The 22621-nt window shown below is 35.9% G+C and overlaps 3 protein-coding genes across 4 annotated transcripts; 1 reads left to right on the top strand and 2 right to left on the bottom strand.

Annotated features, from left to right (window-relative positions):
* Positions 1 to 117: 117 nt before the first annotated feature.
* Positions 118 to 11189, bottom strand: LOC18611854 (transcriptional corepressor SEUSS-like). 2 transcript variants are annotated; one of them, XM_018123496.2, is made up of 10 exons: positions 10740 to 11189; positions 8737 to 10003; positions 8535 to 8654; positions 7067 to 7124; positions 5675 to 5889; positions 5501 to 5569; positions 4857 to 4954; positions 3919 to 4012; positions 2630 to 2699; positions 118 to 1626 (listed from the first exon to the last, which is right to left on the bottom strand). In XM_018123496.2, exons 2-10 carry the CDS (start codon positions 9769 to 9771, stop codon positions 686 to 688), a joined length of 2700 nt encoding a protein of 899 aa, XP_017978985.2. In that variant the 5' UTR covers positions 9772 to 10003; positions 10740 to 11189; the 3' UTR covers positions 118 to 685. The 2 variants fall into 2 exon arrangements, with proteins under 2 accessions (XP_017978985.2, XP_007048382.3); XM_007048320.3 differs by having other exon boundaries at positions 7067 to 7115.
* Positions 11190 to 14063: 2874 nt separating this feature from the next.
* On the bottom strand, positions 14064 to 18792 carry LOC18611853 (PRLI-interacting factor). The gene is made up of 2 exons (XM_018114125.2): positions 17940 to 18792; positions 14064 to 15168 (listed from the first exon to the last, which is right to left on the bottom strand). Exons 1-2 carry the CDS (start codon positions 18651 to 18653, stop codon positions 14230 to 14232), a joined length of 1653 nt encoding a protein of 550 aa, XP_017969614.2. The 5' UTR covers positions 18654 to 18792; the 3' UTR covers positions 14064 to 14229.
* A 2733-nt stretch (positions 18793 to 21525) lies between these two features.
* Positions 21526 to 22355, top strand: LOC18611852 (uncharacterized). Its single transcript, XM_007048318.3, has 3 exons — positions 21526 to 21736; positions 21870 to 21932; positions 22064 to 22355. The coding sequence occupies exons 1-3, from the start codon at positions 21644 to 21646 to the stop codon at positions 22259 to 22261; spliced, it is 354 nt and encodes a 117-aa protein (XP_007048380.3). The 5' UTR covers positions 21526 to 21643; the 3' UTR covers positions 22262 to 22355.
* Positions 22356 to 22621: the final 266 nt, after the last annotated feature.

Here is a 22621-nt window from a genome sequence, read left to right as displayed (position 1 = left end):
GCATACGAGGGCCCCGTTGTTATTCAGATACATGCTCCGAGTTTTCCTTTACTCTTCATTATGTATAATATAAGCAAAGCAATGAACTAAATCTCTGCTAGAAGGCTGAGAGTCCTCTTCCTGGAACAGCAGAACGGCAAATTTGAGCCTTTACACTACATTCCAAACAAGGGCAAGTAATTGTTTCCAACATCATTCAAACAAACTGTTCAGAATTTATCCATTACATATACCTGCATTACTACTGTTTTTTTTTCCTTCTTCTTGGCTGCATATATTCAATATATGTATACAAAATTTCATCAAAAAGAGAACAATGTTGGGAAGCTATACTTTACGAAAGCCTCAAGCCAGAGTTCCCTTCTGGCACCTGTTATACAGAAAGAAGATACGGTATAACATGAGAACCATATACATTACTCAGACATCGAAAGGGAACCCTACAAGCACACTCCAAGGGCGGGGGGAATCCAAGAAGATTTAAACAATTAACTATTCAACTGCCAAGGCCGAGTTAAACGTAATCATATCCTTCTCTATAATCAGTACCAGGTTGAAGAAATCCTCCTAACTATGCATGACCACTCCAAACTCAAAAGTCAAACTAGGATGCATCGCACAAGCACTCTGTATCACCACCCACAAACCTCGGCAAATTCATAAAGAGTAATCAACAAAGCTAGTTTTAAGGGGATTTCCAATCAAATTGAAGATTATTAAAGCCATTTACTGCTCCAAGCCCATTAAGTAATCTGTTAGCTAATTCTTGTTGCTGATGATGGCTCACAGCATCTTGAGGCATCAATGGCATGCTCGCCCTTCCACTGAAATTCATGGAGTTATTTCCCATGGTGGATCTCATGGCGGTTGGGTTTGGAGAAAGACGCATACCACCACTCAAGTTGCCGAATCCTCCACCCCCAATGCCTGAACCGTTATTGATGAACCCATTCCCCATCAAGCAGCTACCACTAACCTGGGGAGGCCCATTATTGTTCTTCAAGTTATTCCTTACAGAACCACCACTGACCGTGTTACTTGCTTCACTGAACTGTGATGGAATCATTATTTCTGGAATGATTTTTTCAACAGAGCTCTGGGATTCATTTGGGTCAACCTCACTTGACTGAGATGACTGCTGCGGTGGAATTTGTGCAGATGAATTTGCTGAATTGACATGGTTTGCAGTAATTGTAGGAGCCAATGCATTAGAACTTTGCGGAGGGAGATTAGATGAGGACGGCGTCGGAGATGAGAAGGGTGAAGAGGGATTTGGTTGAGCAGGTGGCAAAGTAGTAGAGGACCCAGCAGATGGGATCTGAACTTGGGTTCCAGCATAGGGACTGTTTGGATTGTTCATCTGGTTCTCAATCCTAGAATTCATGGAATTCTGATGGAGAACCCCAACAATGGTGGTAGCAGATGTAGAAGTGGATGTTGCACCCTGGGAGTTGTTTACACGGGCAACACCATTGCTTGTAGAAGGCTGCAGAACACTTGATTGTATTGAATGAGGATCATTATTTGCATTGTCTCCAGTAATTTGCTGCTGCTCCTCAGGTTGCTGAGCTGAATTATGCTGTGCAGATGATGGAGCACTCCTTCGTGGGAACTTGGCCAGACTTTCTGAACATGAATCAAAAATATTACTAACCAACACCTTAAGGGAAAGTGAAAACTACAACCATTTCCTTTCAAAAAAAAAACTACAAACATTTAAAAGAGAAAAGAGACAGATCAATGACATTGCTACTTGTGGCATTTTAAGGTTTCCATAATAATTTTGATTTATTAACATTTTATGAGAGATGTTTATTGACATACTTGGGCCAAGATCATTAATTTGTCCAAATCATACATCTCAAGAATCTTCTTCAACATTCAAACTAAAACAAAACCAATGAAGCTAGTGCAACACTAGTATTACTCAGGGCCTCAAGCTCAGTCCGTATTAAACAGGACAAAGTAATCCTCCTAAATGGCATATGATGCCCATCCAAACGACCCTCAAAAGCCAGTTGAATCTCATGGTTAAAACTGCATCCAGTTTTATTTCCACACAAATAGCTAATATTGATCCAGTTACAAACTCTAGTCAAGTTAGCTGGCCTCTGGTGACATATTATCCCAGATTATCTTGGGCACATAAAGGTTCCCAAACTGATGGTTTTATTACTCAATTTAAGCTTTGCTGGATAAATTCAGCACAATTACATAGAACAACCAAAAATGGCTACACTTGGAAGTGTAGGGTGGTAAACAGGACTTTTCTTAAACTGATCCTGAAGCATGACCTGACGAGTAAGCTGATTGTGAAATACTTCAGAGGATAAGAGTTTTCAATGAGCCACCCACAGTTCATCATTTTGAACTTGCAATCTGGTGGGGACAATTTGGTGCCTCCATCAACTAAGGTTTCTCTGGATTCTTGCAAGGGTATGACAATCTGAGTCAATTTGTTCCAGGTTTCTAGCTGCAACAAGGGCCTAGTACTCTACCTAATTATTAGGGGCTCAGACAGGCCAGGCAGCATATGCATAACACAATTGATCAACAAGAATGCTTCTTAATAAATCAGTGAACACGAATAACGACTGTAAATTGGAAGAGCAGAATTTAATGAGAATACCCATGGGTCCCATTCCTGTCTCTCGGCTATAATCGATCAAATCTTTCATGCTATTAACGACCTCTGATATCTGCAATTGGTTAACCAGAACAAATAGGAAACCACCGGTTAGATCACATATAAACTTATAATTCCTCTTAAGCTAAGCTGGTAATATCATTTGTCTAGCCAATAGCTTTGAATTTGTGCTTCATGTAAGATGATATGAGAGTAGACAAAACACCATTGGGAGAAGGCACATTTGTAGATGAAGAAGAAAAGTTGGATAATAAGAAAAGGGTTTAAAAAATAATATATTAATATTAATCATATAAAGGAGTTTTGCCCACTAATCATTTTCATTGATCAAAAGACCTAAAATCTAATTAAGCTTAAACCCCACTATTATGATAAGGCTCATCTGTTTACCAAATAATTTTTCAATCAATACAGAATTTATCTCCCTATACCTGACAGGCACCACCAAAATACAAAAAATAAAAATAAAATGATTTTGAGGACCTAATTAGTCCTATTATGAATTTAGTCCCTATAATTTCATGAAATCTTGAGATCATTTCCTTAACATTAATTTGTAAAAAGCACATCTCCGTTTACTCATACTGCTGCTTACGTGCCACAAAGGGCACCAACTAGCAGTGCTAACATGTGCAATTCTAATAATAAAAATTACGACATGGTTTTTTTATGTTACAATTTTAGATCAGTCCCTCTGGTTTTATTGTAGAAACTTTCATCTCATCCTATAGAATTTCGTACAAACAAGAAAAATTGCTAACCCCATAAATCTCAAACCACTAAATTTCTAAATATGGTAAAATCTAGTTAGATGACTCTAATACTGGACAATAACAGAAATTAAGGCTTGATTTAGTAGCAAGTCACATTCAATCATTCAATTATTAGATATTGTTTAATTGTTGAATTTGCATGATAAAAAGAATATATAAATAAAAAGGGCAATGACAGAAGAAAAAAGGAAGAGGGAAGATCCCATTATTTGTAGACATAAAAGAAGTTATTAAAAAATATGAAGAAAAAAGAAAGAAAAATAACAAGGAACAACATGTTTTGGTGCATTTGTAATTTTTCTCATGTTAAAGCCATATCTGCCATGTGACTGGTTTTACCAATTAAAAAAAGTTATGATTTGAGATTAACAAAATTGGCAATTTTACTTGATTATAAAACTCTTGCAGATTAAACTAAAATCATTAGAGCAGAAAGACAAGCCATAAAGAAATGCTGTACTTCAGAACAACAGAAAATAAAGTTGACACCTATGATACCTGAAGGCACCGGACATATCTCTTTGTATATCCTAAATCATTAACTAAAGGAACATCCAAGGATTTTGCTAATTGACGAGCAGATGCAACAAACCTGCAAAAATGACTTGTATCATTGACAAAAGTGACAAGTGAAAAATGTGATAAGTGACTACTATACATATGTACAAATGGTGAGTGGAATATGTGAATCAGGAAAAGTTGGAATAGCGTTTTTTGCAAGAACAACACTTCTACATCACATTCAGTTAGATATTCAAGTCAACCTTGTACCTGCCATTAAGTAACATATGGGGGCATGATTTAAAACATGTTCTAACTATCATCTACACAACACAACTGAGTCTTAATTCCAAAAAGTTCAGGATTAGATACATGAATTCATTTCTTCGCCCAGTTGATCTGACGTTATATCCTTTAAAAGATCCAAAGACATCAATCAAGTCCCTTCTCATCAGTTCCCTACCTGCCTCCACTTCAGACCTAATTGAATCAAATCTATCTTGCCTATGAGAGTAAGGGAGCAACCCTACATCTACGTTGCATGAGTAAACCATTTAACTTATCCTTCTCTTAACTCATCCTCATTTCATGCAAGCTATATGTTCTTAAGAATATTTTCATTTCTTAGTCTAGCTTTTCTTAAATGACATTTCAACATCTCCATTTCATTTACACACATCTCATGGACGTTTTGTCTTCTAACCACTCGACCAATATCAGCACTGTAGACAATAGTATGGCCTTATGCTTTTATGACTTTCCTTTCAAATTTAGCAGGCATCTGCGTAGCACTTCTCCTTTTCATCCAATGTGTTTTAAATCCATGGATGACACCCTCTTCAAGTTATGAATAAATAACTCACATGTTACACAGACCACACGGAGAGCATAATTCATTAACTATGAGAATGATTTACTAAGAATAGAAAACTCACATATTACAGTTATTCTGTAAGTCCACTGCAGATAAGTTGGATGATGCATTCTGTGCCGATGCTTGATACTTCTGTGCAGCAGCTCCAAGTTGACTTACCTGGAACAACTTTAATCAATAACCATAGTCCATGAAAATGAAGCTCTTCCCCAACTTGTACCGGGATAAAGGCTTCATTGAATCTATGAAAGGGTGTTTTTCAGTTCATCAAACACCATTTTACCACCCTTAACACCTCCACCAGAGAAGATAAGTCAGAGCAAGCACAAAAGAGCAGGAGGAAAAAATCACGCCCCCCACCCCAAATAAAAAACAGAGATTTTTCCTTTCCAAAGCTCAGGGTGGGGAAATGGGAGGACCAGGGGGGAGGGGGATCTTTAACTTTTTCCTTCACCTTCTACTACTCCCTGTTTACACCATTTCTAAAAAAAAAAAAAAACCTTTAGGCTTATCTATGTTCTTTTAGAGAGAAGATGAAAGGAACTAGCTCAACAATGAAAGATTTTTTTAGTGAACCAGCCTTACACTAACGCTTAACAAAGTCAAGTTAATTTACACTCATCGTGGCTCCATGAGAGGATGTTGCAAGACTGCTACTTAAGCACATAAATCTACATCAGACATATAAATCATCAGTGTATATACCTGAGGTATGATCAACCTTCGAGGAATAAGCTCCTCGTGACGTCGTGCACAAAACTCCCAAGAGCAAATCTAGATAGCATGAACACAGTAAGATAAGATAAACAGAATGTCAATCCATTAGAAGTTCCAAAAGTTATAACCTCTGTTAACACATAGAATTTAGCATCTTCAAACCTTTAGATCTGGAGAGAACACAATACGAAGTTGACCATCCCGTACTACACGAAGATGCTCAAAGACACTCTCTTGTATTGCTTTTGCATAGTCAAGGACAATTTGACCATTCGCATTATGATATTCACGCGGCATATCAACATAAAGAAGCTCCTCCAAAGTGCCACTGTCATATTTGATTTTAAATAGCCTGGGTAGAACCTCAACAGTTGTCTCTGAGAGGACGAAGAAAGTGTTTCAAAAGCAAAGTTTTGACATTTACATCAAATTCCATTGCAACAATGAGGGTATGCTTTTCACATGTGTAATTTGTGCAATGTGGGACAAGAAATAATAGAACTTTTTCCCACACAGATACAAGGTCATATTCTTAACTCTCTCACAGAAGATGAACAAAATTCTACTTAGATTTTCAGCTGTTCAGCTTTTAAGGCATATCTTTGTTTCCTTTTCCATGAACCAGTCATTTGTTTTGAAAGCCGAACCACTCATTAAATAGTGATACACTTGTGCACCATGGAGGAATATAACTTATACATTCAACTATATTTTTCATCATCATATTGGAACTAACTACATGGAGTCCAAAGAAAATAGATTTATTCCCTTAAAACCACCAATCATCTTACTTTCAACAGTTTCACCATTCTACTCCTTCCGTTTCCATTCCTAAAACTTCAATACAATGGGATAGAAAAGTTAAGAAGCAAAATAGCATCACCTATGCCTGATTCATACATATACTATTGCTTTATGGCATTTCAAGTGAAGACCAAGTAAAAGGAATTTATCAATCCACCTGAGAGTAAACAGATAGGGCAACAGCCTAATGTCTATGATACTTAAGACTCAGACGATAACAGTAGAGATTGAAGACCCAACTTGTCAGTGTAGCTGTAAATGAACCCTATGTACCTAAACTACGATGCATGTCCAAAGAGACAATTACCAAGAAAGGTAGCATGCACCACTTCTTTTGGTTAAGTGTCTAAATATTTCTTTCTATCTATCATGCAAAGAAAGCCCGGATATTGGTTAAAGCAGGCATCAAATGTATCCTGTATATGTTCAAAGGATCGCATTCAGATACAATGTCTTAATGCTAAAGCAAGAGATTAGAGCTTTGTCACTAATTGTATGCCAAATGACAGTAAATTAAAAAGATTGAATCCATAGTAGTCCCTATGAATCCATAGTAGTCCCTATACTTTCCCAATACTCATAGATGCAGAACTCGATAAAACATTAGCCAAGAAGCAGGATCATTTACATAGAATACAGAACACTTTTATTGAAAGATATATCAGCTCCGAACTTAATATGACAAGATATAGTCAGCTCCAAAAGTAAGTCTTTAAATAACCATAAAATGTGGTGAAAGAAATAACATACCAAAACCACGACCAGGCTTGCGGTTGCATATTTCACAGTGCCATAAGTCCTGCAAATGCTGCAATTAAATTTCTAATATTTCCTCACAATGACCAAACAGCAAAATCTTCAGCTTTGTGAAGCATTCCAAAAATTGGAAAGTATCATATTAATTGGTCAAGACTCCAATGACATAAATAGATAGGCAAACAAGATCCTAGCATGCTCCTAGACCTGGCAATTCGTATTCACGTGTCTTAATCATATTAGTAGTTATATGGGTAAATCAGACATGACACGATTAATTAGACACATCATAGGCCTAAACACGTACACAGATATATTTATTGAACATGTTACATGACACAATATGACATGACTAACACGTTTATTAAACACGCTGAGTTAAATTTTATATGACACAACACGATTGACAACTTTTTAAACACAATTAACATCAAGTAACATGTTAAAATTTGATTTTAATGAAATAACCTGTTTAAATTAAAATACTTTTTATTATTAAAACATATAACTCCGTTATTAAAATTTAAAACTAATAATCATAAAGCATCTATAACAACATAATAATTATCAAGGTTCCTAAATTAATTATTTAAAATCATTTTAACAAGATTTAAACAGTCCTTTAAATAATTATATTAAATGGGTTCATAAGTAGGTTATATGGGTCAACATGGTAACCCGATTAATTAAATGGATTAAATAGGTTTACTCGTTTAAGACACTTAATGGTCATATCTTAAAATGTTACCATGATTAACACACAAAACACGATAACCCAAAACTCAAACCCTCTAAATTCATGTCGTTCTTATGTCGTGTTAACGGATTATTTCCAAAATTGCCAAGTCTACTTGCTCCCCTGTCAACCCACAACATACTACTAAATTCTCATTCTATTGCTAAAACCAGAGTTTTCCTTTATAACGATAGAAATCTGTTTTCTCCAAGCATATAAATCTTACTTAACATCAATGGAGAAAATTATTATCATATCCCCAAACCAACTACCACTTCTATAGTTACTTTTGATGACTGCCCACTTGAGATTATATTTTTCCTTTTAAATCATATATCTTTTGTCTCACACCTATGTATCTCACAAGGGGAACTAGATTCTTCATACTTATCCTTGAATGAGGCCAGGGCTACAACAGAAACTACAGCACCTTATCTGACAGTATTTTTCCTTTTCTTTTTTTGAGTCTGACTGTTTTCCAAACTAGCATAACTGGATGGCAAAGGTAATTATCTCTCATACCTCATTATTGACATTTCACACTTTCATCAACTATTAACAAAGGTGATCCTCCGAGACATAATTTAGCAAATTTAAAATCTGGGAAAGGAGTGCACCAAGGATACTCCATGCCAACCACTCTTCCTCTCTCTTTCTAAAACACCAGCTTTTCCTCTCTCTATTGACAGTAAAGTGTAAGTCAATTAATGTCTTTAAACAACATACCTGAGGAAAAACACCATTAGTTTGGCGACTATTTCCATACAACGAAACACACCACCTTTTCTTTGCATTAGGAGCAAAAAATTCAGCAACAAATTTCCGCCAGAATTCAATATTGTTATCCTGGATCAAGAATAAGTGTTATTACCAAGTAAAAGGGCAATCACCAGAAGAACAAATCATTCCACAAAAGAATTTATCTTACATTAGGTCTGTGCTGTTGCTGATATATGTACTGGGTCAAACGCCGAGCGCAAGTTCCTGGTTCATAAACTGGTCTAACAGCAGATCTAATAGGCAAGTTCTGCGGCTGAAATTGAGTCTGTAGTTGAGGCCTTTGCTGAGGAAGTGATTTCAACAGTTGTTGCTGTTGTTGCATCTGCAAAAAACGCTGTTGTTGCAAAAGATTCATCTGCGCAATAGCAGCTTGAGAAGACTGCCTGGACAACTGGAGAAACTGCTGCTGCTGCTGTTGCTGCTGCTGCTGCTGCTGCAAAAACATTGCTTGCTCAGACTGTTGACGCTCCAATTTCACAGGTCCTATGCCTCTTCCAATTTGGTTCTGTTGAGACTCTAGCTTCACTGGTCCATGGTTTCGGAATGACTGCAACTGTTGCTGGGGACCAACCTGATCATTCATAGTCTGAGGCTCCAACTTGACTGCACCAGGGCCCCCCAACCCTCCTCGGATTGATTGAAATTGCTGCTGTTGATGCTGTGGTTGGCTGTGAGAAAGAGGGAACTGTTGCATTGGCTGCTGATTATGCTGAAACTTTTGTGGCTCAAATTGCTGAACTTGAGATTGCTGTTGATCTAACAGTGCAGGGTTTCCAGAAGAGTTTGAAATTTGTTGATTCTGAAGTTGGCCTGATGACCCAGAGTTTGCAACATTTGATGGTGTGAAAGGAGGTATATTAAAACCAATCTCATTTGCTGCAGCAGTAAGAGGATCAGAGTCAGCTGCAGCATCAAAACCTCCCCGTTGGAAACCACTCACACCAGATAGGCCAGAGTTCAAACCCCCATTGCCAAAAGTCTGATTGAGAAGTGATGAAATGTTTGCAGTGCTTCCTAGCAAATTCATGTTATACTGTGCTCTTGGTGAGACAAGTGAAGAAAATGTTGCTTGCTGAGGCATTGAGCCACCTTGAGACCCCAAAATAGCAGAATTCGATCGCATAAGTGCTGGAGAAACAGACTGGGCACCACCAATAGGAGTTGGTGGCCCAGACGGCACCATTTTCCTTGAAATAAGACCACAACAGCTCAACAAACTCACCAAAGTGAACTAATACGGCTTGAAGTCACCATACCCAGATATCCTGCTGAGCCTCCCCAGGCACCTTGACAGAGAAAGGTCTAAATTCCATTAAACCAAGAAGCAAAATCCAGGCAATATTCAGAACTAACACCTCCAGCTTGTCAGCGTTTTGGAACAGAAGTGACAACTGTTTCCTTCTGCCCACTAGAACCTGAATTATAGACAATAAAAGGGTTAATCCCAAGCAAGAAAAAGGGTCATGACCATTATAAGAATTTCAGCACTTGTTCACAAATAAGAATCTTTGGCCACAAGCTGAGACCATTTAGTGAAAATTCTATTTGATATTTAGAACAATTAAGCCCTAAAATACACTATCATAAAACACAAAGCCAAAACCCACCATCAAATAATTGTCTCTACTTGGCACATGTACTTGCAAATGTGGTTCAAGCAGAATATAATAGTATCAAAAGAAAATGATAGTGACATTATGCAAAGTGAAAAACAAGATGAAAAAAAAAGATCAAAGTGAAATAATTCCATCTCCCAAATTCAAAATACAAAAAAAAAAAATGAAGCTTTCATCTATATTTGGTTGCAAGTAAAATGTAGGAAAAAGAAAGAAAATCCAAGAATTTAACACTAAAATTACAACCGGAGTCAATAAAAATTGAACCCTTCCTCCCATTCTAAACCCAGAAACCAACACCCACAATAAAAAAAAGAGACTAGATATCAATGAAAACCCACATATTAAACACAGAAAAGAATATCATAATTCACCAATGACATGAAATCCCAAAGACAAAGAAAAAAGAAAAGAAAAGATACATGAAAAGTATGGGAAAAAAGTGAAATACTTTTTGTTCTTCATTCTCCCAAACAAAGAGAACCCATTAAAAAAAAAAAAGAAAAGAAAGGAGAGAAAGAGGGAGAGAACTTACAGTGTCAAGTGGCAGTGTTGAAAATTCTTCAGAGAAGAAATTGTTGATCTTTTCCGCAATAAACCCAAAAAGATAGCCGACACAACTCCAAACAAAGCCGAATATAATAATATTAATTATTTAAAGTAATTATTTTTATTTTGTCTTGAAGCTCTTCTCCAATAGGATTTCTTTGGAATTTGAATGTGATAACAAAACAATATCAACAGATTATCATTATTGTTATTAGTATTAATATCTATATACGTCCGTACAATTTTATTTACATATATATCCTTCTTTTTTTTTTTTGGCCTTTTTGGGTATTTACTGCAGTCTCTGCACTTTCTTTCTTCAGTCTGTTTTCTTTAGAAATAGAAAGAGAAGAGAGGCGCAAAGAGCGAAGAAAGACAGTGTACCCAGAGTTTATGTGTGTGTGTTCTTGCGGACGTCAAAATTCCTTTGGATTTAATTCATTTTTTTTTTTTGGTTTTTTTCTTTTTTTCTTTTTTTTTCCTACGTTATTTCTATCTACAAAGTCAAATCTTCTTCTTTTCTTTTCTTTTTTTTTTTTTATGTGGAGTCCATGTGTGTTTCTAACGCGAATGACATGTTAGATGATGATGATGATGGTTCTCATCTCATATATTTCTCATTTATTTTATAAATTATTTGCATCCAAGATAAAAAATTTTAATTTTAGAGATTGACATGTATTTATTTAAAATATATTTTAAAAATAATTATTGATTAATTGAACACATGTTAAAAAAAAAAACACGATCCATATATTATTTTATTTTTTCATACATAAAATCTGGTTAAGATATAAGTCTTTTATCAAAATAGTATGTTAAAGATTAACATGACAATATCTTATCATATTGGAACTTAAAATCATTTATAGTCCAAACTCAATTTCTTATTAGTACTAATATAAATATTTTAGTCTATAATAAAAGTAATGTTTTTATATTTTGGCTTGAAAAATATTCATAATTATCACATTTAATGCAATAATCATCTTTTTTTAAGTAAAGTTAGATTTACCTCTTTTCCTTTATCACATTATATTTTAATAATTACATATATTTCAATTTTCTTTTTCTTACTAAAAATATTACATGTCTTCGACGTATTATTGATATTAAGTTAGGTTCTTACTTAATTTTTTTTATTTTCATCTCCGTAAAAAATTTTGTTTAGAGCATAATAAGTTCATTTATAAAACAAATAATTAAAAAATAAATAAAAGATGTGCGACTAAAAGAACTAAAATATATAGCTTGAATAAGAATCTGTTAATTACTAGGAAAAAAACAGAGAGAATATGCTAATTACAAAACTTAATGCAAAAAAATCGTTACAAAAAATTAATAGTAATTAACTTAAATCCCCAAGAGTGAGTCCTCAAGATAAACCAAAAATAATCATAAAAAATAGGAAATATTCTTTGATACTAATTTCCATGGAAAAATGGCAGATTCAATGGTGATAAGAAGTTAGGGTCAACCCTAGATGGGGGCCCATTATTAATTATTGTGAAGCACTTTCATAATGGAGCAGAATAATTTAGAAAAACTGTCTAAATTATGTGATGCTTGGATCAAAAGATTTATTCTTGGAAATTATATATTTTCTTGCCCAAATTGAAGGATTTTGAAGGGAAATGCACAAAATAAGGCTGCCAATTCCAAATCAATTAAGAAAAAGCCACTTTTGTCAAAATAAAATAGAAAAGAGCCACTTAAAATTGAAATTAAACTCCTAACATAAAGGGGATTATACTTTTAAATTATTGGAAATAAGTTAAATATTTGGTTTGGAAACAAAAATTGACATCCCCATCAAATGGGCCTTGAGGAGATTATTGCCTTTTGATAATGATTTGAAGGGCTTTTAAATTGAACTTCTTGTCTCTTTCTAAATAAGCATCTCCAATTCTCTCTATCTCTCTCTCTCTCTCTCTCTATATATATATATATAATTATACTAAAGTATCAGAATTTTTTTTTTTTTAAAAAGGAAGCTTTTGCACACTAAAGAAAATTCTTTTCTTTATCTTTCTGAAATTTATAATTTATTAATAGAATAATAGTTTTAGTTTGTATTTTATTTTTTTAGGTTATAAAAGAGTAATCACATCATGTACTAAAAATATTTTCCAGGCATGGGGCATGGATAATGACACCAAAAATGGCATGGGCGGTTAGACATGCATGAGAAGGATGGATGCATAGCATCCGATGATGAGGTGGTCCCCGTAGCATCACAATCACATCACAAACTTACACGCCAGTGTATGGACCTGCCACGTGGCGATCGAACAGTAGGCTATGCACCGCTTAAGAAAACATAACGGCCGTTGATTACTGAGCCCAGCCTGACGCTTGGGACATTTAGCCCTTTTTCAGTAACCCAAATTTAGATTCTCAATCAATATACAATTTGGCTTTGGGGTCCATTCCTGTACAGCTAAGACCTATGATGGAAGTGGTGTCTAATGCTTCTGGAACGTTAGATTAGGCCAAGTGCAAAAGTTAGCGGTCTTGAGGGAATCAAAAGGTAAAAGAAGATCAAAATGCTGGGCTGGCGTACCATCTAACTCCCCTTCTTCTGAACATAACGACCGGAGAAAATATCTAGTTGGCGTGACACATCTCAACTATAATGGTATGGGCACACCAGTTTATACTTATAAAACCTTATGAAAGTACTTTTCTTTTTTTAAGCACATACATAATAGTATTCTTTCTAAGATTTTTCCTCAAATTTCACTTACACTTAAGAGAATGGGCTTCACCAACATTTTGGGTTAAGTTATTAATAAATAATTCTTTTAAAATGAATGAAATTAGTTTAAATTAATAATCTAATTTCTGACACCTCAAAGTAATTAATTGAAAAAACGTTTGTATACCAGGTGATAATAGTTTGTCCTTTTGAAAAGAAAAAGCATTGTCCATTTTCACTTTCTTTCTTCAATCACGGAGATTTAGGATGAATGAAAAGTGGCATTTATATACAAGTTCCCTATCAGACCCTTAAAGCCAAGCCATATCAACTATCCTGCCCGTGCTGGCAAACACTGAGCTATTTTAGTTGGTAAGATCAGGCCAATACCAACTAAAATGAAAACAAAAGAACATATATCATTCTAACCTTACACCTTGGATCTTTGATCAACTATAAATTCTACTCGACATAACCTCAAGATTGCTATTCTTTGAAACCAGAAGGATATTCTGTATTCTTTAGCCTAGTTTTGGCCTGCATGTTGCTCTATTTCCTACTTTCTGACTTGACAATGGCATTCTTCTGAGCGTATAAACACACAAGGATCGATTCAAAAGAAAATAGGATGCCATTTTCCTCTTACAGGTTAAAGTGTTACAACAATTCTACATAGAATCTACATTATTCACTTACAGATGTTTGTGAATCTCTCACACTACACTACTGCAATATCACACACATGGGGGAAACAAAAAATTAAAAGAATATTACTCAATTACCTTGATTCGATGGCATATGTTTCAGAGCCCCTAAGAAAAGATCTGCGCCACCAAATCTGGAAGGCCTTGCTGAGATTAGGACATTCAGTGCCATGCTTGGAGAAACATCGAAACCACTCCATAAACAGCACATACTGCTGCTTCAGAGGAAGTGTAAGGAGGGTCTGACCCATAGCTTCCTCCAATGCCTTCATGTCAAGCCCCTTTCTGCATCTTTGCAGCCAACCAAAGTCCAACAGCATTGGGCCAAACCATGATTGTAGAAGCCCTGACCTGGCCTCTGAGCGGCAGTGCAGCTTCCTTGTACCCATTGCAATGAATATAATTGCTGAAACCCGGCTTAGCTCATACCTAACCATGGGAGACGCTCTCTCATGCATTATAAGCAACTCCCCTTGATGGGCCCAGAGATCCACAAATTCCTCTGCTATCTGTCGATCAAGCAAGATCTCCAGCAGCCAATTGATATTATCCACCTGCCTGGAGATGCGTTCAATTAGAGGCTTTCCCATCTCCTTTTTGGCCCTTCTTTCATAGGGTACAGCATCGGAGGCCTCTTCAAACAGGTTGACTAGCACACTCACACAAGATTGGCAAACAGCATAGAAGTCCTCCTTGTTGACATCAGGTTGCTCCTTCTCATAAACTGAGCTTTTGCAGAGGAGACCCTTGACCAGTGACTTGAGCTCATTTCTTGCATTGGCATCCGAGCAGGTGGTGATGGATGAAACAAGATGTCTGGCTAAATTTTGATGGGTATCTGTTGATTCCTGAGAATATAGTCTTGCGAAGATATCTCTACTTGTTGCATCATCAAACATGAACCTTGTAAACAGGCTCCTTAATTTTTCTTCTTCTTCCTCGGTCCAAGGAACAGCTTCTAGGTACTTCAAACAAGACAAAACACCTCTGCTAAACATAATGCCAGCTGATACCTGATTGCAATTACAAATGATGCTTTAGTATTTTAATCAAAGAAAAATACCTAAAAAAGAAGGCTTGAAGTTCTCATCGCAGTGATCAAGCAAAGTACTTAAAATTAGTTTATAGCACAGTAAGAATAATGATTTTTTAAAGATGGTTTCATATCTTTTACTATCTATTTTGCCTCTTCCAACTTTTAGAGGCAACTTTTTATACCCCACAATTTTGTCTTTGGGAAAAAAAAACCACTAAAGCCAACATTTTTCAAGTTAGCATATGCAAATAATTACCATATATATTATAATCAGAATGAAATCAAAGGCAATGACTTCTAAAATGAAAATGCAGCAAGGGCATGATGGCAGAGAGTTGTCTGCTCAGGGCATTTAAATTACCTACATGAATATGCATGGATGTGCAGTCTAATAAGGGAAAAGAACCCAAAAGTCAATGATCAACATCTTCTCTTTTTTTAGACAATTCGAGTAGCCAACCTAACCATTCAGTATATCTCACGAACTGTAAGCCATCTAGATCAATATCCAATCTCATAGCTATTCTTCCTAGGACCATTCACATACCACATGGACAATGAACCCAATCTATTAGCATGGCCAACCTTGATACCAAGCTGATTGACCTAGAATAGCTCTCTCAGCAAAACCAGTCTAAAGCACTGTAATTTGCATAAGACCTGAGAACAGCACAGTGAGGAGAGTTCCATAAATATACAAGAGGGAGGGATGAATAAGGGGAAGGCCCTGCCAACCATGCTGGAGCAGCAAACTTATCCAATCACATGCTTTGGCATAACCTAATAATCTCTTCACCATAGAACTTTTCTAAAAGAATATAAGCCATTCTTTGCAAATTATCTGTCATAGGTCTATATAATATGCCAGGTTGCGTTGTTAACACCAAGTGGGTTACAGCCCCTTTTTCCCCTAGCCTGTTTTCAACTGATTTATTTAAACTTAGGAATTACAGCTGTCTACAGCCCAATAATTTACCACCCAAACTAAGATCCAAAGGGTTCAGTCCATATTTCTTGAGGATTACTGTTGATAAGCCTGATAGATTTATCAACCATTTGAAAACCAAGTTAAATGCAGGCCCAGTTTATAGCTAACTGATGATGGTACTCAAAGATTAAATTGAAAACCACTAGATCCTAAAAGGATAAACCTATTTACATAAAATTTATTGAGCTGGTAGCTCTCTCACCATGCATCACGGCACCAGAATGCATTGAATCCACAAATAGTCAACAAAACTTTTTGACTTTATCATGAAAGAGTAGTCATCATGCAAATCTCATTTTATATATGAATCCTAAATACTAAAGAGATCTAAATTTGTTCTTTAAAAAAATACAATATGTAAGCATAAATAATATTATTAGGCAAAATAGCTAAACAGAAAAATAGCTTCTGGAGCTAAGAACAAAGATTGGTGAAATTCAAGAGCAGCAAGTCAGTAACCAATTCAACAGGTTTCGGTGCTTGCTTTGTAGGGGGGAAAAAATGAAATTTTTAGAATGATCTGAGCAATTGTGCTTGGTAATTATGGTTTCATGGTTCAGGAAAGAAGGAAATGTAAACAAAATTAGAGAAAATTATATCAAGAAAGAATTGACCAGATATTAAAAGGAACAGGAATAGGAGATAACAAGCACAACTTAAAATAAAAATCTTAATTCGCTTAAAAGGAAATTACAACACAGAGGTAGGAGGAAAAACTTTGTTTTCCTGTGGCCACCAAAGGTCATTTAAAAATTTTGCCCATGTCATTGAAAAAACCCTCCATGAGGAGAAGTACTCTATATTTTCTACAGTACTAAATTTTAGTGAAGAGAATTACTTCCTTGTTAGAAAATTTACACTTTTCATAATGGAAATTACGTGCAACACTTTTACAGTTCACTAGTATTCTTGAGTTTTATGTCAAAATCAGGTTTCAAGAATTACTTTCTTGATGGCTCTTGTGAAATATATGTTTCATACAGTTAACTTGCCAATTGATATTCTTCAACTTAGAAGTTTTCTTGAAATCAGTTAAGCAGAATTCAGTAAGATTTTGTTCACTACAATCCTACTCAAGAGCTTGTGCTATATCTTCTGCACTGACTGATATTTAACTCAGTTAATAGATAAGAGTATAGCATATTTGGTAGCAGAGAACAATTTGTGTCAAACAAGGAAAAGAAAACACTTGACAACAATAAGAAAGTTCTTCTAAATTAGCTTCACAATCTCCGAAATTTTAAGAAAGCTCCTATAACAAGTAATCTTGATTCAAGAATTACATGCAGAGACAACAAAAGAAATCCTTGATTTGTCAAACTAGGGCAAGAAACATGGTAAAAATATGGTTCTAAATCTAACAGGACGTTTGACCAATAATAAAACGAAGAACTTCCTAATCATTGGCTTCCTATATGATTTTCTACATGATAAGAAAATCAGAGTTTCATATATTTCCATCCCGCAACTTGATCAATCTTTAAAGTTTAAATAATAAAAAAAATGATGTTAATAAGCACTCATGATTTTCCAAGGGAAGATAACTTGTGTGATAATTTTGGTCTTTTTTAGGAATACGATTTCCCCTAAGCTTCCTATTTTCTTAAAACAAAGTTATTTCTCTGAACATAGTTATCTTAAAACAATACCAACAGATACGAAACAATTCAATGGAAAAAGATAAACTGAAAAGGACCAAAATTTTAAGTTTTAGATAAAACTCTTGAAAAAAAAAAGAAAAGAAAAGAAAAAAGGCTAACCTCAAGTATATCAATAGCTCTATAAACCCCAATTTTGACAAGCTTCTTCGCTATGTTTTCTTCAAACATAAGCTCAATGGTTTCTCTAAAAACCCCTAAATTTTCAACCTCAGGAACCTCTATTCTACACATTTTCCTCCCCAAAGAACCCGCAATCAAACCCGCGAAAACCTCCGAATTCGAAGCCAAAACCCCAGAATTCAGCTCCAACACCAAAACCCCACCATTTTTCCCTTTCAAATTCAGCCTCACATCGTACAAACCTCCTCTATCTCCTTCGACCCGACCCGGATCCTTGCCCGAATGGGTATCCGGACTCTCTATTTTGGCCCGAAAACTCCGCGATCGCGATCTGGGTATGGAATCGACAGCGGCGGATGGGGTGGCTTGTGAAGAGTGGCGACCTTCTTCTAAGGAATCAGTATGGTCAATAGGGGAAACTCGGCCGGGTGAAAGGATCCGACGCGGGTCAATCCGACCCACGAGAGTTAACCCGGATTTGGAACTCAGGGGTGAGTTCGGGACAGAACTGGAGGTTGTGAGTTTGGAGAGTGAGTCAGTCTTTTGTGGACCCAGTTTAGTCTTGCAGTTGCTGTTATTGCTACGGTAATGCTGTGACAAATAAGGGTTGTCAGGACTCGACGGAGGTACATTGAACGTGCAACACCAGGATCGGCGGCGAGAGCCGTGTCTCCGACGAGGGGGATCGTCCATGGTAAAAAGACCGAGCGACGAACTGAGTCAAAGAAGAACGAGTTAGGAAGAACGAGTCAGGAACCGAGTTGAGAACGAAGAAAGCAGTAGAGAGCAAACATTTTCTTTCTTTCTTTCTTTCTTTCTCTATCCCCCCCTCTCTCTCTCTCTCTCTCTGCTTTATGATTGGGAAAAACTCAAAAACAGGTTTTGGTTCATATAAACTTTTGTTCCATTATTTATGCTGGGAATGAAAGATGGTTTATTGGGGAGGGTAGTTCGGTTATGTCAGTTTGTATAGTTAAAGGGGACGGTGAAGAAACTGAGGCAAACTTTTTTAGGGTAAGTGGAAATAGTTAAAACAAGAAAGAGATTGTGACTTGTGAAGGAAAGGAGCTATCATTGTTGGGAAGATGTTTTGGACATGCACAAGTGGGATCGTCTGAAACTCTGATGCCTTGTTGAGCTGGAAAACTGTCTTACGCCCAATGCAACAACTTTTTGTTTTTGGGCTTTTTCTTCCCTCTCAGGACTCAGCTTGTGTAATTGTGAGGGAAAGGTATAAGCATGGAATAATTAATTTATATTCATCAAATTTTGCCTTTGGGTTTCAATTTTATTAATTAATTAATTAATTAATTTTATATTTACATGTTCATAAAACTGTCACTCACTAGTTGTTTAGAGAATTGTTGGCACAAGCATGGAATATAGGGATTTCTTGCACCAAGTCTGAAAAGCACTGATTAAGATTTATATATTAGTAGAAAGTGGGGCTCTTTTGGTGATTAGTTTTATTTTAGTTTTGCATATAGCAAAGCTCTTTGTGTCTGTTAGGTTTGGAGAGCAATATAGTTTGGAGACTAAAGGCATTCAAACAAAAATTGTGCTGTGTAGGAGACAAAGAATAATTGACACAACCAACAAAAAACTCTTATTCATGACTTTAGGTCATGTCTTGGTTTTGTCTTTATATTTGACCAAAGACTTACTACAGTGAGCACTATATTTGAAGACCAAGTACATGGTACTTATTTATTTTTTTCATTTTGTACATTATAAAAGCAAACAACGCACTCTTCAAAATTATATCCTTCCCCCTACCATTAATAATGAATCACTTGTACTGAAAGATTTGATTTATGATGATTTTTGCACATTAATTTGATTAAGGAGTAGGTCCTATATCATTCATAAATTCTGTCTACACAAGGAAAGAATAAAGGAAATGAATTCCACTTTTCAGTTGTAAATTGAGGGGGGGAAAAAAAAGAAAAGAAAACAACATTGTTTTGTTCCAAAAATTCAAAAGAAAAAAAAAAGTTAATGTCCTAAACAATTTGATATGCTTGTTGGCCATATATAATGCCGTCTATGCAAAAACTCTTTCTTTTATCTTAAAAAAATACAAAGATTTTCAAGATTCGTATTATGAAAATACCTACGAATATGTGCTAAATATTGGTTAAGATTTGGGATTTAAATAAAATAAATGGGAGGCTAGAGATCAACATTTATAAGCCTTCATTTAAAGGTTAAGAATGTAATTTATTTGTTGCCTATTTGATTAAAAGGGACTTCTAATTAGGATTAATGTTATGGACTTCGTCAGTAGGGCTTGATAGAAATTTGTTAATCTTTCGTATCTTGTTTCTTTTCACTTTTGTCTCTTACCGAATACTAATAAAAATCATTTTCTTTTTCATTTATTTACCCACCCCTTTCCATTGCTTTCACCTCACCCTACAAACCAAAGCCGGTTAGCTATGACTAGGGAAGAGACAGAAAAATATGAAGCGAGACCGACAAAGTTCACATTCATGTAGTACAAACAAACAAACAAAGAATCTAACAAGTCCATAGCATGTTCTTTTTGTTTTTATTACTCTTATTTTAATTCATATTCTTTAAATTCTTCTGATTGAATCCTCAATGTATTAAAATGGTATAAATTGGATTTTTTTTAAATTTTTTTCCAATATGATATATCAGCACCTATTTTGTCTTTTGTTTTTTTTTTTTTTAATTTTTTCTCCTACTCCTTCCTAGCTGGTTGAGCCCAATTACTTCCTTGCTTGAAGCCTAGCCCGAGGTCGCTACATCTTGGCTCAACCGATTTAAGAATAGTGGCATGCAAGGTCGCTACATCTTCCGTGGCTAGCATGGCCTAGTTTATGGCCCTAACGGCCCAACCCCGGCCAATTTCTGGCCCTTGCCTATGAAAGCCGAGTTGGGTTTTGGCTCGTTCTCTTCTTGTGGCGCCAGATTGGGTCGTGGCGATTGGTTATGGTCAGAGTGAAAAAGATGAGTCCATCGAGCAACGTCGATAAAGTAAGGAACCAAAAGATTTGGTGAAACATCAATAATGTCACGGACTTGACATGTCCTCCAATTCCCCTCACCATTCTTTGTATGTCCCTCAAAGTCAAAAATAAATATCTCACAAATGTGACCAACGTGCATCAAATTCCATCCGCCTCCTCAAACACATCAACTGGACCCCATGATGACAAAATCCCCATCACGAACCGCCCACGTGTTCCTCTTTTGGGTCAATCCAACCATGTTAAAATTCACCTCCAACAACTCGTGGAAATCCCCCATTGGTTCAACTGCTGCCAAACAACGATACGCAATCAACCAAAGAAACAGAAGCGCCTCAAGATTTTCTTTTCCCCATTTGGGGAAAGATCTATGGTGATGTATGACCAGCAGGTTTCTTCATTCTGCAATACCCCATGTTATCAGCCGCCACATGTCATATCAAGCCAGTTGCCACGTTGTTGGAATACTGCAAGGTAAAACGTTGCCACGTGACATTACGTAGTGCACTTAACCAACATCCCAGCCCCCTATTTAAGGTTTAGCTCCATTTTACGTGGTCTCTCCCGACAAAACCTTTCGTGATCTGTCTCATCCTCAGACAACCTTCCCATAAACTACACAAAAGAAAGCTTCTTTCTTTTTTGGTTTTTGAGATTTGTGTCTCTTTCTCTTTCTCTCTCTCAATAATGGAAGCGAAATCAGCGTTAAGGATTGATAGAAAATCTTCCATAGGAAGTGAGCCAAGGACTCTTAACATTAATGAAATCCAATGTGCAAGAGTAGGTTTTATCTGATTGTTTTTGGTTTACTTGGTTTTCTTTTCTCTGAAAATTAATACTGGTCTGTTCGGATGTATATATTTCCTTTTTGTTTTTCTGGGTTTCCTTCATTGGATTGAGTTTGGTGTTGCAGGAGGCTGCCATGTATGTGGTGAGGACGAGGACCATAGAAGAAGCCATGAGTATTTTCACTGAGGTAAAGATATATTATTACCAGTTGATTTAGCATGAAGCTAAATTGGATTTTATAGCATGTTAAACATTAAGTCTGCATATACAGAGATGGATACTTACTAGTAAACTGATATTAAATGGTAAGGACTGCAGGGATTAGAGCCGGTAGTAAGCGTGGCAAGAGATAACATAGGAACGATGATGAACCCCAAAGACATGCAGGGATTAGAGCCGGTAGTAAGCGTGGCAAGAGATAACATAGGAACGATGATGAACCCCAAAGACATGCAGTATTTAGAGGAGCTGCTGCACCTACAAGAAATACGGGATGTCGTTTCTGCACCTTTCTAGTTCGTTGTTTCTACTTTGTTTTATTGTTTATGTATATATATATATATATATATATAATTAAAAAAATAATGTGTTTTATAAGATTTCAACATTTCACATTGTTAAAGTACAAAAAAGACGAGTGCTTTATATATAAAAATACATTATAAGCTTGTTAAAAAAAAAAAAACTCACGTGCATACAAGATTGGGCCAGATTTCGAAAAAAATACAAATTCTCTCTTGTAGGCGAGTATAAGTGAACTTTTTATACCTTAATTTACTTAATTTTTTTTTCTTCTCAGTAGCTGAAATAGTTTTAATGATTGAGTTTTTTAAAATTTATCTGACTTAGTCTTATTTAAAATATTTTTTAAATCTA

Source organism: Theobroma cacao, chromosome 1 (assembly GCF_053813885.1).
Source record: "Theobroma cacao isolate CCN51 chromosome 1, ASM5381388v1, whole genome shotgun sequence".
NCBI classification, from domain to species: domain Eukaryota; kingdom Viridiplantae; phylum Streptophyta; class Magnoliopsida; order Malvales; family Malvaceae; genus Theobroma; species Theobroma cacao.
Note: the sequence above shows the minus strand (reverse complement) of the source record. Positions and strands in the feature narration are given on the sequence as shown.

What these genes read in the sequence shown, in the direction of transcription:
- LOC18611854 (XM_018123496.2), bottom strand. Translation starts at nt 9,771, where the DNA reads ATGGTGCCGTCTGGGCCACCAACTCCTATTGGTGGTGCCCAGTCTGTT. An exon ending in TGTTCTCTCCAGATCTAAAG is followed by an intron (nt 5,570 to 5,674) that starts GTTTGAAGATGC and finishes CATGCTATCTAG; the next exon opens with ATTTGCTCTTGGGAGTTTTG. An exon ending in GAAGGTTGATCATACCTCAG is followed by an intron (nt 4,955 to 5,500) that starts GTATATACACTG and finishes AAGTTGTTCCAG; the next exon opens with GTAAGTCAACTTGGAGCTGC.
- LOC18611853 (XM_018114125.2), bottom strand. Translation starts at nt 18,653, where the DNA reads ATGGACGATCCCCCTCGTCGGAGACACGGCTCTCGCCGCCGATCCTGG. An exon ending in GAGCTATTGATATACTTGAG is followed by an intron (nt 15,169 to 17,939) that starts GTTAGCCTTTTT and finishes AATTGCAATCAG; the next exon opens with GTATCAGCTGGCATTATGTT.
- LOC18611852 (XM_007048318.3), top strand. Translation starts at nt 21,644, where the DNA reads ATGGAAGCGAAATCAGCGTTAAGGATTGATAGAAAATCTTCCATAGGA. An exon ending in ATGAAATCCAATGTGCAAGA is followed by an intron (nt 21,737 to 21,869) that starts GTAGGTTTTATC and finishes TTGGTGTTGCAG; the next exon opens with GAGGCTGCCATGTATGTGGT. An exon ending in CCATGAGTATTTTCACTGAG is followed by an intron (nt 21,933 to 22,063) that starts GTAAAGATATAT and finishes TAAGGACTGCAG; the next exon opens with GGATTAGAGCCGGTAGTAAG.